Source organism: Mus caroli, unplaced genomic scaffold, assembly GCF_978045245.1.
Source record: "Mus caroli unplaced genomic scaffold, Mus_caroli_1 scaffold_2, whole genome shotgun sequence".
In the NCBI taxonomy this organism is placed as follows: domain Eukaryota; kingdom Metazoa; phylum Chordata; class Mammalia; order Rodentia; family Muridae; genus Mus; species Mus caroli.
Window position 1 is genome coordinate 67,631,274 of NW_028227257.1, and position 14,102 is coordinate 67,645,375.

The window sequence follows — 14,102 nt, forward strand, 5'->3', positions numbered from 1 at the left end:
GAATAATGAGTTCTCTCCACATATAAAGTGTCTTTAGTATGCATTTCTATCACATTCATATGACCTGATTACATTCAGGTGCCCTGGCTGGTCTTATACTCACTATGTACCTAAGGCTGGCCTTGAACTCTTAGCAGTCTCCTTTCTCAGCTTCCCAAGTTCAGAATTGTAGCTATATGCCACCATATTCTACTTACACAGGGATCATGAGTCTTAGTCTTCCCTCCTATAGTCAGTGTTTTTAACTTTCTATCAAATGGAAAACTGTGTTTCCCTGACCATTTCAATATGTAGTTCAACCTCTGGGATGTAGAGGAGGGCTTTGCTAGAAAGCTGAAGAGCTTGTGAGTTATAGGAGATCCTAGGAATCAGAGAGTCTGATTCCTGTGTGTTCTAAACATTACAGAAGAAAAACTTGCCTTCTACTCTCCTGAGTTCTGAAACTCGGGGTAAACATTAAACTTGAGATAACAGGTTAGAAAGAGGTGGGGAGCATATCTTAATTAGCAAAGAGTTGACAAAGAACAGCAACTCAAAGAGGAAGATAGATTTTGGAGATTATAGACTCTCTTACTGGGAAGTGAGAAAGGAAATAAGGGAAAGAGAAAAATACAACTTTGGGAAATAATAATTAGGTCCTCAGAATGTGGGAGATGTGATTCTTTTTTGAAAGTATGTCTAGGTATGGGACTGACATGTCTTTGGTCGCAAAGAAATGGTCAGATCTTTACTTCAGAAGATAGGGGAACAGAATATTTCCCGTAGCAATTGTTTCCCAGATAATCTTCATCTTAAAATAATCCTTATTCTACAGCAACATATGCCGAGATTCTGGACTCTTCACAGACAGGAAGCTTTAGGGATGGAGAGAGAAGCATCTTTCACTGAGCACAGAGCTGTTTGTAGCAGTGGACAGTGAGCAGGAGTATCTCTGGGCTGGCTGCTCCTGCTAACCTCTCAGAAGCATGAAATTAGGAAGAGGATGGGTGACAAAGTTCAAACAAATGCTGGGGGAGGAAAGTACTTGAGCCAACAGTAAGAAGAGTTCTCCAAACATGCATGTGATGATGAGTGTTAACTGTCAGCCTGACAGTACCAGGAAGCTCCTAGAAGATATGATTCCAGGCACACCTATGAGGTTATCTATCTTAGGTTAGCCTCTGACCATGCCTGTGGTGGTTTATCTTGAATAGATTAAGGTGGTAAGAACCATCCCAAAGAGGGTAGCAACATTCCCTAGGCTGCATAAAGGAGGAAGCTTTCGTCTCCTTCTTGACTGTGGCTGTCATGTGATCAGCCACCCCCTCAAGCTCTTGTCAGCTTGACTTTGCTGCAATGATGAATGGTCCCCTTGCCTGCTGTGATGGACTATAACTGTGAGCTAAAAGAAACCCACACTTATTTAATTTGCTTTTTGTCCATCTATTTTATCAGAGCAACCAGAAAAATAAATAAAGTAATGCAGAATCAAAGATTTGGAAATAAAAGAGCTGTATATCAATCATAACATCATGCCCTGATAGTTTTGATGTCTAGACCCAAACCTGAGTTTTAAGGGCTGTGTAAGAAAGGCAGTGCTCCTAGCCAATAAGAAAGTTCTCTCTGAAGAGATAGAGTTTATTACTGTGAACTCTTTGAAGAGATGTGGTTCATTACCGTGAATCCCTTGTAATTTTTTAGAATCTATCATTCTGTGAAATTATTGTCATAGGAGAACTTAAATATAAGGTACTCAGAGTCCTCGCTGGGGCACACTAAAGAGTACTTTGTAGGATAAAAATTATTAACTAGAGCATTTAATGCTTATCTCAACCAGATTTCTCCCTGGTGACTGCTCCAGGCTCTCACTGAGTGCTAGGACAGAGAAGCCCATCTCTCAGCAGTCTCCCTGGGGCCTGAGGCTCCTGGGAGACAGTTATCAAGCACAAGCTGCTTTGTCCCTTGTTACCTTTTGAAACGACTGAGATTATGATGTAGACTCGTTTAGGGAGATTACTTTCTCCTTTTTGCTGAAGCTTTTTGGTTCCTGTAGCCTGAAAATCCACTTTGGGGCTACAATCAACTGTGTAACACTTAGTTTATACAGATGGCCTTTAGTTAACCAACAAAACCCACGTGCAGTGATAACTTGCCTACTAATAACGTCCCCACTGTGTTCCTCATCAAGAAACATCATACCACTTTCCCAAATGACTTTTTCATAATTAGATTACAATGATTTTTAAATGTGTTTATATTTTTGTTAATTCTTTGAGAATTTCATAGTGTAAACTATTCTCTCCACAAGCTCCTTCTATCAACCCCCCACAATTTGAACATGGAGTTATAGTAATGGAAACCCTAGTAATCACTGTAATGAAGCTGGGGTTGGAAAGCCAATCACAGAGGTTGTCCTGGGGTAGGCAGCTGGCTTCTAGCTCCTGTTAAGAGCTACCAAACAAGTAGGACTCCAATGTTAGTCGTCTTCCATGAGCCAAAGGAAGTTAGAATTTGTTTTTTTAATTTGGATATCTCATTCTCTAGAGTGAATATTTCAATAGACATGAAAATAATAAGAATGACAACAAATTAAAGAAAATAGGAGAAAGCAAGGTGGACCCTCAGTTTGTCTACTAGGCCTCTGTGGAGAGAAAGGAACAAGGTACCAGGAAAGCAGAGAAACTTCCTTGGTGTTACCAGCTTTTCAGGAAAGGCTTCCCCAATGGAGTGAGTGTATTAAATAAGTATTTTAGTGGCATAGACTCTGTGTGTGTGTGTGTGTGTGTGTGTGTGTGTGTGTGTGTGTGTGTGTGTGTGAGAGAGAGAGAGAGAGAGAGAGAGAGAGAGAGAGAGAGAGAGAGGGAGAGGGAGAGGGAGTGGGAGTTTGTGTATGGTGTGTGTGTGTGTGTGTCTATGTATGTGTATGACTGTGTGTGAATATGTGTGTATGTGCACATTCCAGTGCTACAGGACACATGTAGAGACCAGAGAACAGCTTTCTCGAGTTGCTTCTCTCTTTCCACTCTGGGATGGCAAGGGTTTGAATACAGGTATATGTGTTGGAGTGCTCCAGTAAGGTTCAGGGAGGCTGTGTGAGAGCAGAAACTCAGTAGTCATCTAGAATAATTTCAGAAGTTTGGAAGGGTCAGACCCAGACAAAGCACTGAGTTCTAACCAGTGCAGTCCCTCCTCATTGGCAGTGAGTTCCACTGGGGCATTGGAGACTTCAATCCAGTTCATTCTTGTAGCTCGGGCTTTGCTCTCACTCCTCTTCCTTCAGGTTGTTTTGCCACTTCACCTAGAGAAGATCCGAGACAGACTGGCTGAGAACATCCACGAGCTTTGGGGGATGAACAAAATAGAACTCGGCTGGACTTATGGCAAAGTATGTGCTTCAATGGCCAGCACTGGGTGGATTGTGATATTGGGAGGAAGGGTTCCCTGAGTTCTACTTGATCGAGAGTGGGAATGGTGAAGTAAAATGTTCTTCTTCCTCCAACCTGTCTAACCTTTGCATTATTCGGTTACATCCCAGGCTTCAGTCCCTCTGCAGCCAGCACTGAAGAGACCAGCTCTCCACAGGCACACTGGGAACCCACGTCCCATTTGCCTCCTAACTCCTCTATACCTCTCATATTTCTCTTTCTTCTCTTCAGAAAAAGCAGCCTCTGAGTTGATGCTAGTAGCAGACTGATTCATCATTTTGAATCAGAAGTTGTTTAACAGGGCTTTCAAATGTATCACTAAGATTAATGGGGACCGGAGGGGGTTAGGGAGTCTCTTGCACTAGAAAGCATTTTTTTCAGAGAGAATGTAAATGACTTTGCTCTGTGATTTGTAGAAGGTCACTTCTGGAAACAGAAAGATAGGTGAGTTTTTACAGCATCCTGTGACCCTGATACTCTCTTGTGATACATATTCCTCTTAGTTACTGAAAAGGCCCCTGCACTCTAACATGTATGTATGACCATAGTTGCCACAAAAACAGTGTCCTTATGAATGATCACCTCTCTGCAGTATGCTCTTGAAGTCTGTCCTTCGTAGATGTCAATGCAATGGTAATTTTAAATTGAAATCATTCTTACAAATATTTTACCACAATTTCCTACTTTATTAGACCATTGACTTCAGTTGGGTAGAACTCTCTGCCCTCGTTTTTAACCTCATAAAATCTAGATTAGTACACTCTAGCATTTGCTAAATAACTAAATGAATGAGGGAGTGAGTGAATGCTCAGATCTTTATGTTCAGTGGAAGAGTCACATATGGCTGCTGAGAGGTTGAGAAGTGTCTAAGTGGGACTGTGGTGTATTTGTGGTTGTCAAACTTACACTGAATGTTTATTTTCGTTCATTGGATAGTTCTATCCTGAGACTTCTATAAACCAGGCTGGTCTTGAACTCAGAAATGCACCTGCCTCTACCTCCCAGGTACTGGGATTAAAGGCATATGCCATCATGCCCAGCTTCACATTATTTTATTCTTACTCTCATAACAAAAACAATATGTTACATGTATGGAGCTAAATACAATATCTTGTTAAAATTAATTTGATCTTACTCTTTTATTCTTCTAACATGGTTTTAATAAACTTTCAAGATTGCACAAGTGGTCCCTGTCTGTAGGCCTTTGTGGTTAAAGGTATGCTATCCTCCAGTAACATTATGGTGATGTGAATTTTTAATAAAAGCATGGCTACCGCCTATAAAAACAGTAGCACACTTGTCTGAAAAATTATGCTCGAAGTGCAAACACCTGTCTTGAAATACATCCTCAGAGTTCAAGACATTGTCACCTTGGGAGCCATATGTAAGATTCCCAAGAGAATCACGTGCATTTACCTATCAGCAAGTTGCTGTCTTTATCCTGTCTGATAGGGATTGCCTGGTCCCCCCCCCACCCCCCACCCCCGAAGGATGTTCATTTTTGTTTTCACAGGACAGTGCCAGCTGTCAAGACTTAAATCCTCTTCCCTCTTATATTGTCACCTAGGTACGGGATGACAACAAAAGACAGCATCCCTGCCTTGTAGAGTTTTCAAAGCTCCCTGAAACTGAGAAGAATTATAACCTGCAGATGTCAACAGAAACCTTGAAGTGAGTGTTTAATTGAGTGCGGACTAGACAGTGAGTGGATGGTTTGATGCATTGTAACTAAACTGCAAAGGCGTGTCCCTCTTGTCTGCAAACGTAACACACTGATAAATCCTGGGCAGTAGTGATTCTTCATGTCACAGAGTTTAACATAGTAAGGAGCTGACTCACATTAGTACTTAGTGAATGTATTTCTCCAGAGACCATTTGCTGTTTTTCTGGAAATAGGAAAAATGCAGGAGGCATGGGGCAGGATAGAGAAGGAGAGAAATACAACCAAAGGACCAAATGTTACTGTGGTTAGTGTTAAATCAAGTAAAAAAAAAGGGGGGGGGGATAATGTTGAAAGCAAAGGAAAATTTGGTTTGATTACTAAAATCTAAGTTTTTTAATCAACTTTCAATTGTGCCACCATCTCATTTATGATCCTAAAAAAGACCCAGACTCCCTAGTCCATGTGGACCTCCCATAATTCCCTTTGTGACTCTTGACTGCTATTTCTTTGTATTTTCCTTTTCCTTGTCAGTGCAGAATACTCTAACATTGTCTGATCACATAACAAAGATGTCATAGGCTTACATGCATGCTATCTCTAATTGTACTATGCTTTTTGAGAAAACCATTTTATACATCTTGCTACATCAAGTAAAATTCAAGATGCTATACAGACATCATGCAGCAAGTATTTGCTGACCTAAAGATCTAATGTTAGAATCCTGTCTATTCCATGAACCCAAGTCCTTGATATAATTCAAAGTGAATTTAGAAACTAGAAAATGTCTCCACGTGGGGCAGTTAACAAGCCTCTCTTTCACATTCTTATGCTTGCTATCACCTAAATCAGAAGTTGGCACATTATGGCCTGTGGGACAAACCAGCCAGCCACATGTTTCAATAAATACATTTACATTGCAACAAAGCCAGGCTCACTGGTTTGCATATTATTGGTGGCTACCTTTACCCCATAATGGCAGAGTTGAGTAGCTGTGACCGAGATATATGGTACACAAAGCCTTGCTGTCTGCCTCTTAACAGAATATGTTGGACAACCTCTGGTCTAAATGAATAGCTTTTGTCCACTTAACCAGCTCAGACATGGGTTAGGGTTCTTATTACCCTTCCTCTTTCAGTTGACACAAGTCTCTTCCTATGTTACATCACAGAACCTTGCTGGCCCTGGGGTGCCACATTGCTCACGTTAACCCAGCTGCGGAAGAGGATCTAAAGAAAGTCAAGCTTCCCAAAAAGTAGGTGAACTTTCTAATGGCTCAAGCAGAACGTGGAAGCTGGGGGTGGGGGCGTGGGGGGATTGGTTAGAGGCCATGCACAAAGGCAGATGACAGACTTTGTATCATCTTAGAATGTTCCTCTAGTTACTTAGATGACTGGAACCCTCAGAAGATGCCCACTGCAAAAGAAGCATTTCAAAGTCCCCTCCCCTTTTGCACATTCTTCCCAGACCTAGTGCCAGTGTGCTTAATTTTGAGCTGGGAGGTATGCAGACCTCAAATGAATCCACTCTGGTGAATAGGAAGAACAGTTGGCAAAAGAGCTTGGATATGGTTCCTAGTCACTGCAGAGACTCACTCCACTGCTCTGGCACTGGGATGACACATAAATCCTTAAGAACATGGGAATCTGTATCACAATTTCATTTACCTCTCTATATCTCTATATCTCTAGTGTTTCCTACTGTCTTTCCTATCTCTACATCCAGACAGTTTCTCACACTGTCTGCTGGCTCATTCACTGTTCTGTTCTCTTGCTCCTCAGTGCCAGCTCTGGGTATGCACACAATAAAACACAAGTGTCATTAATAGAGCCAAAGCAGTGCCATCCTTAATGACATGCTTACCATCACTATCCTGCTTACACTCCCAAGCCAATGAGTCAGTCTCCTGATGTCATAGCCCCTGATGTCAAAGAAATCGTATCTAAGAGAGGATATCTGGAGAGGCATACTTCTAGCTGAGGTTGCTAGAACCAGTACATACTGAGGCTGTCAGGAGCAGCTGTCCTGAGACTGGATGGTCTCCTATGACTACCATAGATTCTGTATCTCGTGCCTTGCATATAGAATTGGCCTTAGATTACCATGTTCAAGTTTTTGCTCTAGTCTGGGCAGTTAGTAGTCCTAAAGCCCATGGGCACCTCTAGACTCATATTCTCACATGGATATAATTAACTGCCCTGGGGATAGTCACCCTATTCACAATGTACTCAACCTTTGCCCTTATACATATATCCACTTGACTCATAGTAAGCTCCTTCACATTTGCATGCTATGTTGCAAATTATAGGCATTTGAGGCCATGACTCCTGCAATGGAGAACTAACTGCAAAAGTCACCTCATGCTCACAAATTTTCAGCTGTCACGGCTTTTTGTTTTAATTCCAAGAGGAAAGGTTGGGCTTTGCAAGAATGGGTGGCCATTCTATGCTAACTTATAAGAAAGCCTTTACTTCAAAGTTTTATCCTTGCCAATCTGGTTTTAACATTTTGTGTTCTTAAGTAGAATGGAGAGGTTTCAGATGATGTTGCAGCATGCTGAGTGTGTCCTTCATTTTCACAGCACATAAACAGTTTTCTTATATATAAAGATAGATTTGCATTATTGACTGCGTTCTTCAATGTTATCCTTTGAAATATATGAGATATATTAGTTGTAAGATGCTACAAAGAGGGAAGATTTTGTTTCTGCCTTTATTTGCTTAGTGATTATGTACACACTCACACACATATAATCTTAATAAAGTAAAACTAATACACAAACTCATTACTGTTTACAGTATTGAGTGTGACTATGAGTGTTCAGCCATAGATGAGTTAGCTGTACCAACTCCCACACCAAAACCTCAGGAATCACCCCAAAAGAAGGCACAGGAAAAGTTAGAGTATGGGAAGAAGTACTGTGAAACACTGTCCTTTTAACATAGAATTCACTGGCACCTGTGGTTGCCAGCTGCCAGGTAGAGACAGCTATGGTTATCAACAGAAGACCTATTCTAGATCGACCCTGTAAAAAATTTTCATCAGGCGGTAGGAGCTGATTCAGGGCACTGCCTTCCACTGAGGAGCTAGTGGCGGTTGATGGCTGTCTGCTAGGGAAGGAGAGTTACATGTCTTTTGGTAGATGGCTACTGGTAGGTTACCCATGCCCCACTGGATGACCCCACACCAATGCACAGATGGGAAATTCTAACTGGACTCAATAGATAATTTACAAAGAAGGCATGCAATTTGAAGTGAGGTATGTTGTAAGGAGCTTGGAGATAATTGAAAGGAGATAGTAGGATATTGATATACATTATATGCATATGAGATTTTCAAAAAATAAATCTGTAAAAATCTAGAAAAGGAGAATCATATGCATCTACTCAAAATGTGTATACTTTTTCATTTACTTGTAGCTATATGATGTCCAATGGCTATAAGCCAGCCCCTTTGGATTTATCCGATGTGAAGCTGTTACCACCTCAAGAGATTTTAGTGGATAAGCTTGCAGAAAATGCTCACAATGTTTGGGCAAAGGACAGAATAAAACAAGGTTGGACCTATGGCATTCAACAGGTAAGGAGTGTTGGGTCAAGCATGCTAGAGAAGTAGGTACGGTCATCCATCAAAATGTCATTTTGCTGTGGAGCATGTGAGATTGGAATATGCGCAATGCCCTTGTGTTCTATCCCTCACAGTGTGGTCTGTTTATTATTTATAGAATCATGGACTAGGTAAAATTTGTAACAGTCACATTGATATTGGATACAGGCATCATTTCAATTTATAGAAGTGGATAAACATTATCTCTCCTTTAGTTAGAGATTCACTGATAAAATGTCCTCTGTGCGTACTTTATCTCAGTCTCTCTTTTATTTTTTTTCACTGTAGATAAGTTTTCATGATACCCTCAAAGGCCAAGGTTAGGAGCAAATCAATACCCTGAGCCAGTAATCTTTTTGGGACAGATCAACATCATGGGTCAGCAGGAGTTCTGAGGTGACCTTAAATAACAAACCACTGAGTTAGTTCAAGGGGAAACAGCTTAGAAAGAGAATGAAGCAACCTGCCCAGAAGCCACACATACATACATACATCCACACACACTTTCTCTCTCTCTCTCCCTCTCTCTCTCTCTCTCTCTCTCTCTCTCTCTCTCTCTCTCTCTCTCTCTCTCTCTGCCACTGAACTAAAGATCCCTGGGCAAAGGTAGAACTCCTGGCTTAACCATGAAGTAACCTAACAGCTAGGTTCATAGCAAGGACTCAAGCAAAGTTTAGAATCGGGATTCACTGCAAACCATTTGACAGACTTTTTTCCCTAAAATACTTTCCTCGTTTACTTAATCATTAATGGTTAGTATTCAGAAAGTTCATATGAGTTAACTCATACATCAGCCTCTATGTTTTTCTCATCACTGTGACAAATACCCACCAAAGGAACTTAAAGAAAGGGGGAGAGGTGTCACTTCAGATTATAGTTCATCATGATAGGAAAAAGCATGTGGTTATAACAGTTTAGTCTGTGGAGGCAAGAAGTTGTAGTACAGTTGTTTGTATCTTTCTGGATCAGGAAGCAGAACAAGGTGGGGCTATCACCTATAAATGATTGCTCCCCGCTCTCAGTGTCTCTCTTGGACCAGCCCAGCCTTACCTCTTAAAAGATTCCACAGTCTTCCCAAAACAACAATATAAGCTGCAAACCATATGTTCAAATACATGGGACTGTGAGAGATATACAGTTTCAAACTGAACTCTTCCAAACTTAGCTCCAAAAAATCTGGAAGGCAATGAGAATACAGAGGGGGAAAAGGCATAGAGACCTGGGATCCAGGAGGTTTGAAAAGTGTACCTTGGTTTGAGTGACTTTCCTTACATTTGACCTTTTGTTACTTTCTTCATAGTCTCTTCTCAAAACCTAAAGATGACTCCCCTGCACAGTCTACCCTTTGATGGACATGATTTGCCTCTGCCACTCCCTCTAGTGTCTCTCTGATGACTTAAGACAGTGCTGTGATGGGGTGTGGACATTAAACTGAAGCGTGAATTTCCTTAAGGAAAAAGTTACACTGTTCCCATGGGCCTTACCTTGGGAATGAAGTTTCCTAACCAACTTGATGACACTTTATTTGCAGGCTGGCATTATTAAAGTGTGTTTTTAATGCTAGCTTTGAGCATTAGTAAGATTTCCCCTTTTATACTCATTTAATCTGGAAAAGAAGTATCAAATATGCACACTGCTAAATATCAAGCCACATGGGGGGAATCTAAGAGACTAGGATGAGCCAGCCAAGCAGACAGGAGTGTGTGAGTAGGATGGGTTGCCTGTAAAACTGAAATGTGTCTTCTTGGCACCTTTCCTTTGGCTTCACATAGGATTTGAAGAATAAAAGAAATCCCCGCCTGGTGCCATATGCATTACTAGATGAGCGCACCAAGAAATCAAACAGGGACAGCCTACGTGAAGCTGTACGGACATTTGTTGGTTATGGATATAACATTGAGCCATCAGACCAAGAACTAGGTAATGAGCTGTGATCATTCATTCTTATAACACTTTACCAACAAGTCCTCATCTAGGAAATGTTACCTTTACAAAGGTCTAATTTTTACTATTGGAAATGGTATGTTTTTAATGGTATAGTTCCTAAAATGTGATGTTTTATTCTTGGAGAATTTTATATGTGCATGCAATGTGCTCTCCTCATATTCTCAGCATGGATCTTACCCCCAAATTCTATAAGATGTGCCCTCACCTCCCCTCTCCTTCCAAATTTGTATCCTTTTTTGTCTTTATAACCTACCAAGTCCAATTTGTGCGGCCTAATAGTATGTTTTAGGAGGTGGGAATTTGGTTTCGTAAAGCTCCATCCCATTGACAATTTTTTTTATTAAAAATGTATATAATAAATTCTGATCCTGAGTTCACCTCTTTCTCCTCCCTAGCCCTCTCTACCCCCTACATTCAACCCCACACCAGCACTTTCATTTTCTCTCTTTAGATAACAGGCAAAAATAAAAACAGAATTGAAGGGAAAAATGAAAATCATAGAATCACACAGGTACACATACATGCTTATACACCAAATTCCCAAAAACATAACATTGAAAACCATTTACAAATATACAAGTAAAATACCAGTAAGAATTTTTTAGAAATGTCCAATCGAAGCAACATGAGGCAAAAAATATCTACAAAAACACTGCTGAATTTGTCTTGTTTTGTGTTGGCAATCTACTGCTGGGCATGAATCTCTACCCAGTGAGACTCCATTGGGAGAAAAATGCTTTTTCTTTTGCAAGTAGTTGCCAATTAGAGATAAGTTCTTGGTTAGGGATGGGAGCTTACCTCCACTTAGTGGTGGCTTGAACCACCTTGCTTATTGACAGATATTTTTACAATGTGTATTTCTGTGACCCAGACCTATGGTAAACACATTTTTCTTTAGGGTAGCTAAGATTTTCAGTCTTGAATTCAGATCTTTTATTCTGTTTAATATGATGCTAAACAAGTGATTAAATCTTTGTAACCCTTGGTATTTTTCATCCTGGTTTGATAAAATTATTGTGTAGAAATCACTATGAATGTCCAATAAAAGATGGTTCATGTTGTTGTGATATCAGTATTGATGAGTGTCATGGTGCAAACAAAATGCCTTATTGGGCAGTGGGAATTCTATGGCCATCTTAGTTGTTCATTTCAAGTTCTTTAAGGTATACTACATCATCATTAAAAGTCTCTTTCCTTCTTCCCCATCTTCTGCTTCTCACAGTAGCTGATCCTACTGTCGAGAAGGTCAGCATAGACAAGATCCGATTTTTCCGAGTAGAACGGTCATATGCTGTAAAGTCTGGAAAGTGGTACTTTGAATTTGAAGTGGTAACTGGAGGAGACATGCGTGTTGGCTGGGCCAGGCCAGGCTGTCGTCCTGACATTGAGCTGGGGGCTGATGACCAAGCCTTCGTGTTTGAAGGAAGCAGGGTGAGTCTATCCATAGCCACATGCAATCAGTACATGTTTATTTTTCCAGAGTTTTCCTTGGAGGCTGCCTGCATCATAGGCTTCAGAGAGAATATCCACTGCCCCTAGATAATAGTTATTGAATGGATATTGCATAGTGATTGCCTCTTTGTTCTTGATTCTGGGAAAGGGCAAAATGGTTGGTGCCACTCCAGATGTAACCCACTTAGCACAATCCAGCCAATATGTTGAGATTATTTTGCATGCTCTAGGGAAAAAGTTATGTTTCTTGTCAAGGCTGAATATGAACCAAGGGACTCAGGCCATCTTTTGCATGAGGCCTGTATGTCTCCATTTCATTCTGTAAGATAGACACTACTCCTGTGAGCTATGCATGGTAAACTACAAAGATTTTTCCATTATAAATTAGGGCATCCTGTTGCTGTGGGCACTTCTCCAGCTTGCTGGGATTCTTGGGTATTTTCCTCTTCTTCTCGAAGCCTATGGTCTTGTTTTGCAGGGTCAGCGTTGGCATCAAGGCAGTGGGTATTTTGGACGAACTTGGCAGCCAGGAGATGTGGTCGGGTGCATGATTAACCTGGATGATGCCTCCATGGTCTTCACACTGAATGGGGAACTGCTCATCACCAACAAAGGTTCTGAACTTGCCTTCGCAGACTATGAGATTGAGAATGGTAATCCATCACTCTATCCTCCGTTACTTACTCTTTGCTGTTGGAAGAAAACCAGGATGAGCTGGCAGAGCTCTGTGTCTCTCTATTGAGAGTACATTATCCATTGCATATTTGAAACTTTAAAGGAGATGGCCACCTCTTATGCTGCAATTTCTGAAGAATCAAGGCAAATAATAGTGATAGTCAGCATGTGCTCATAAATATAAATTCTGTACTGAGGCTAATTCTATGCCCTGTACCTTGGCATTTTAAGATCCCCAGGTTTGTTTATAGTACAATGGAAATGCTAATTGTGTATGGTGGAATGTCCTTGGCAGGAGAGAAAAAAAAATCAGTGAATTAAAGAATTATCCTTTTATTCTGATTTGAATTGTCAGTCGGCATGTTTGTGTAATTGAACTTGATGCTTTGGTGAGAGCCACTGGAACACAAAAGCTAGACTTAGCTGTTCCCGTGAATGAAATAGAATTTATTTTGAAATTCAAACAACTGAAACCAAAGCAGAGTTGTGTTTGTTATTGGCCGTGGATGGAGGACAATCAGTGCAATGCTTCCAGTGACACAAAGGAGTACTTAGAGCTTATTATTTTTCTATCTACATGTCCATATAAGATGTACACAGATTGTTGGCATATGGAGAAAGAGTACTGAACTACAAACTGGCAGATCTGATCCTTTTAAATGGTGCAACTCCTGTAGAGACTGCTTGACTGTTCTGGGCTTTGTATTCTTCATCTTTTTAAAAATAAGAGAATAGATCAAATACATTCCATTGTTCTTCCCAGACAGGAAATTGTAACAGTGACATAACACAGCTGTGTGCTCACCTCTGTGCTATGTGCTATGCTGCACTCAGCTTTATAGTTGCAGCTAGGAAGGATGCTGTTCTGGTCTGGAGACAAGTGCCCTCAGCCTACAGCTGTCTACTTGTGGCATCTTAGCTGGCCTTCTTTAACCTCTTTGGGCCTAATTTTACCCTCTGTAAATGATTAGGACTACTTGAAGCACTGACTTTTCTGGGAGATCATGAAAACAAGGAGTCTGTCTCTAAAACCTCAGAGAAATATAACTGCATCAGCAAGAGAACCAAAATATAAAGAGCCATGTTCCTGTGACAGAAATGTTTACTACTTAGAGTGGCTTTAGCCTCATGAAGATGGACTTTTTACAGCCACCTGTTGCATGAAATGTGCTTGTTCAGCTGAGCCATTCAAGAGATTTCCAGAGTCTAATATTTGGGTAAATAGGAATCTATTTTCCTAATGAAAAGGAATCCCTAAATCTAAGATGGGGATAGTATTGTAATGACTTCTAACAGGTTTGAAAGTCAGTTTTGGAGATTCTGTTTTGAGAGATGGGTGGGGAGACAAGATATTGCTG

At 40.7% G+C, this 14,102-nt stretch overlaps 1 protein-coding gene across 2 annotated transcripts in view; it reads left to right on the forward strand.

The window, feature by feature from the left end:
* Positions 1-14,102, forward strand: part of Ryr3 (ryanodine receptor 3) — a 569,960-nt gene that overhangs the window by 340,930 nt on the left and 214,928 nt on the right. For both annotated transcript variants that reach the window (XM_029469442.1, XM_085834580.1), the window contains 7 exons: positions 3,260-3,364; positions 4,972-5,075; positions 6,236-6,319; positions 8,484-8,643; positions 10,443-10,590; positions 11,840-12,048; positions 12,548-12,722. In XM_029469442.1, the coding sequence (XP_029325302.1) occupies positions 3,260-3,364; positions 4,972-5,075; positions 6,236-6,319; positions 8,484-8,643; positions 10,443-10,590; positions 11,840-12,048; positions 12,548-12,722 (985 nt within the window). The remainder of the gene's footprint in view (positions 1-3,259; positions 3,365-4,971; positions 5,076-6,235; positions 6,320-8,483; positions 8,644-10,442; positions 10,591-11,839; positions 12,049-12,547; positions 12,723-14,102) is intronic.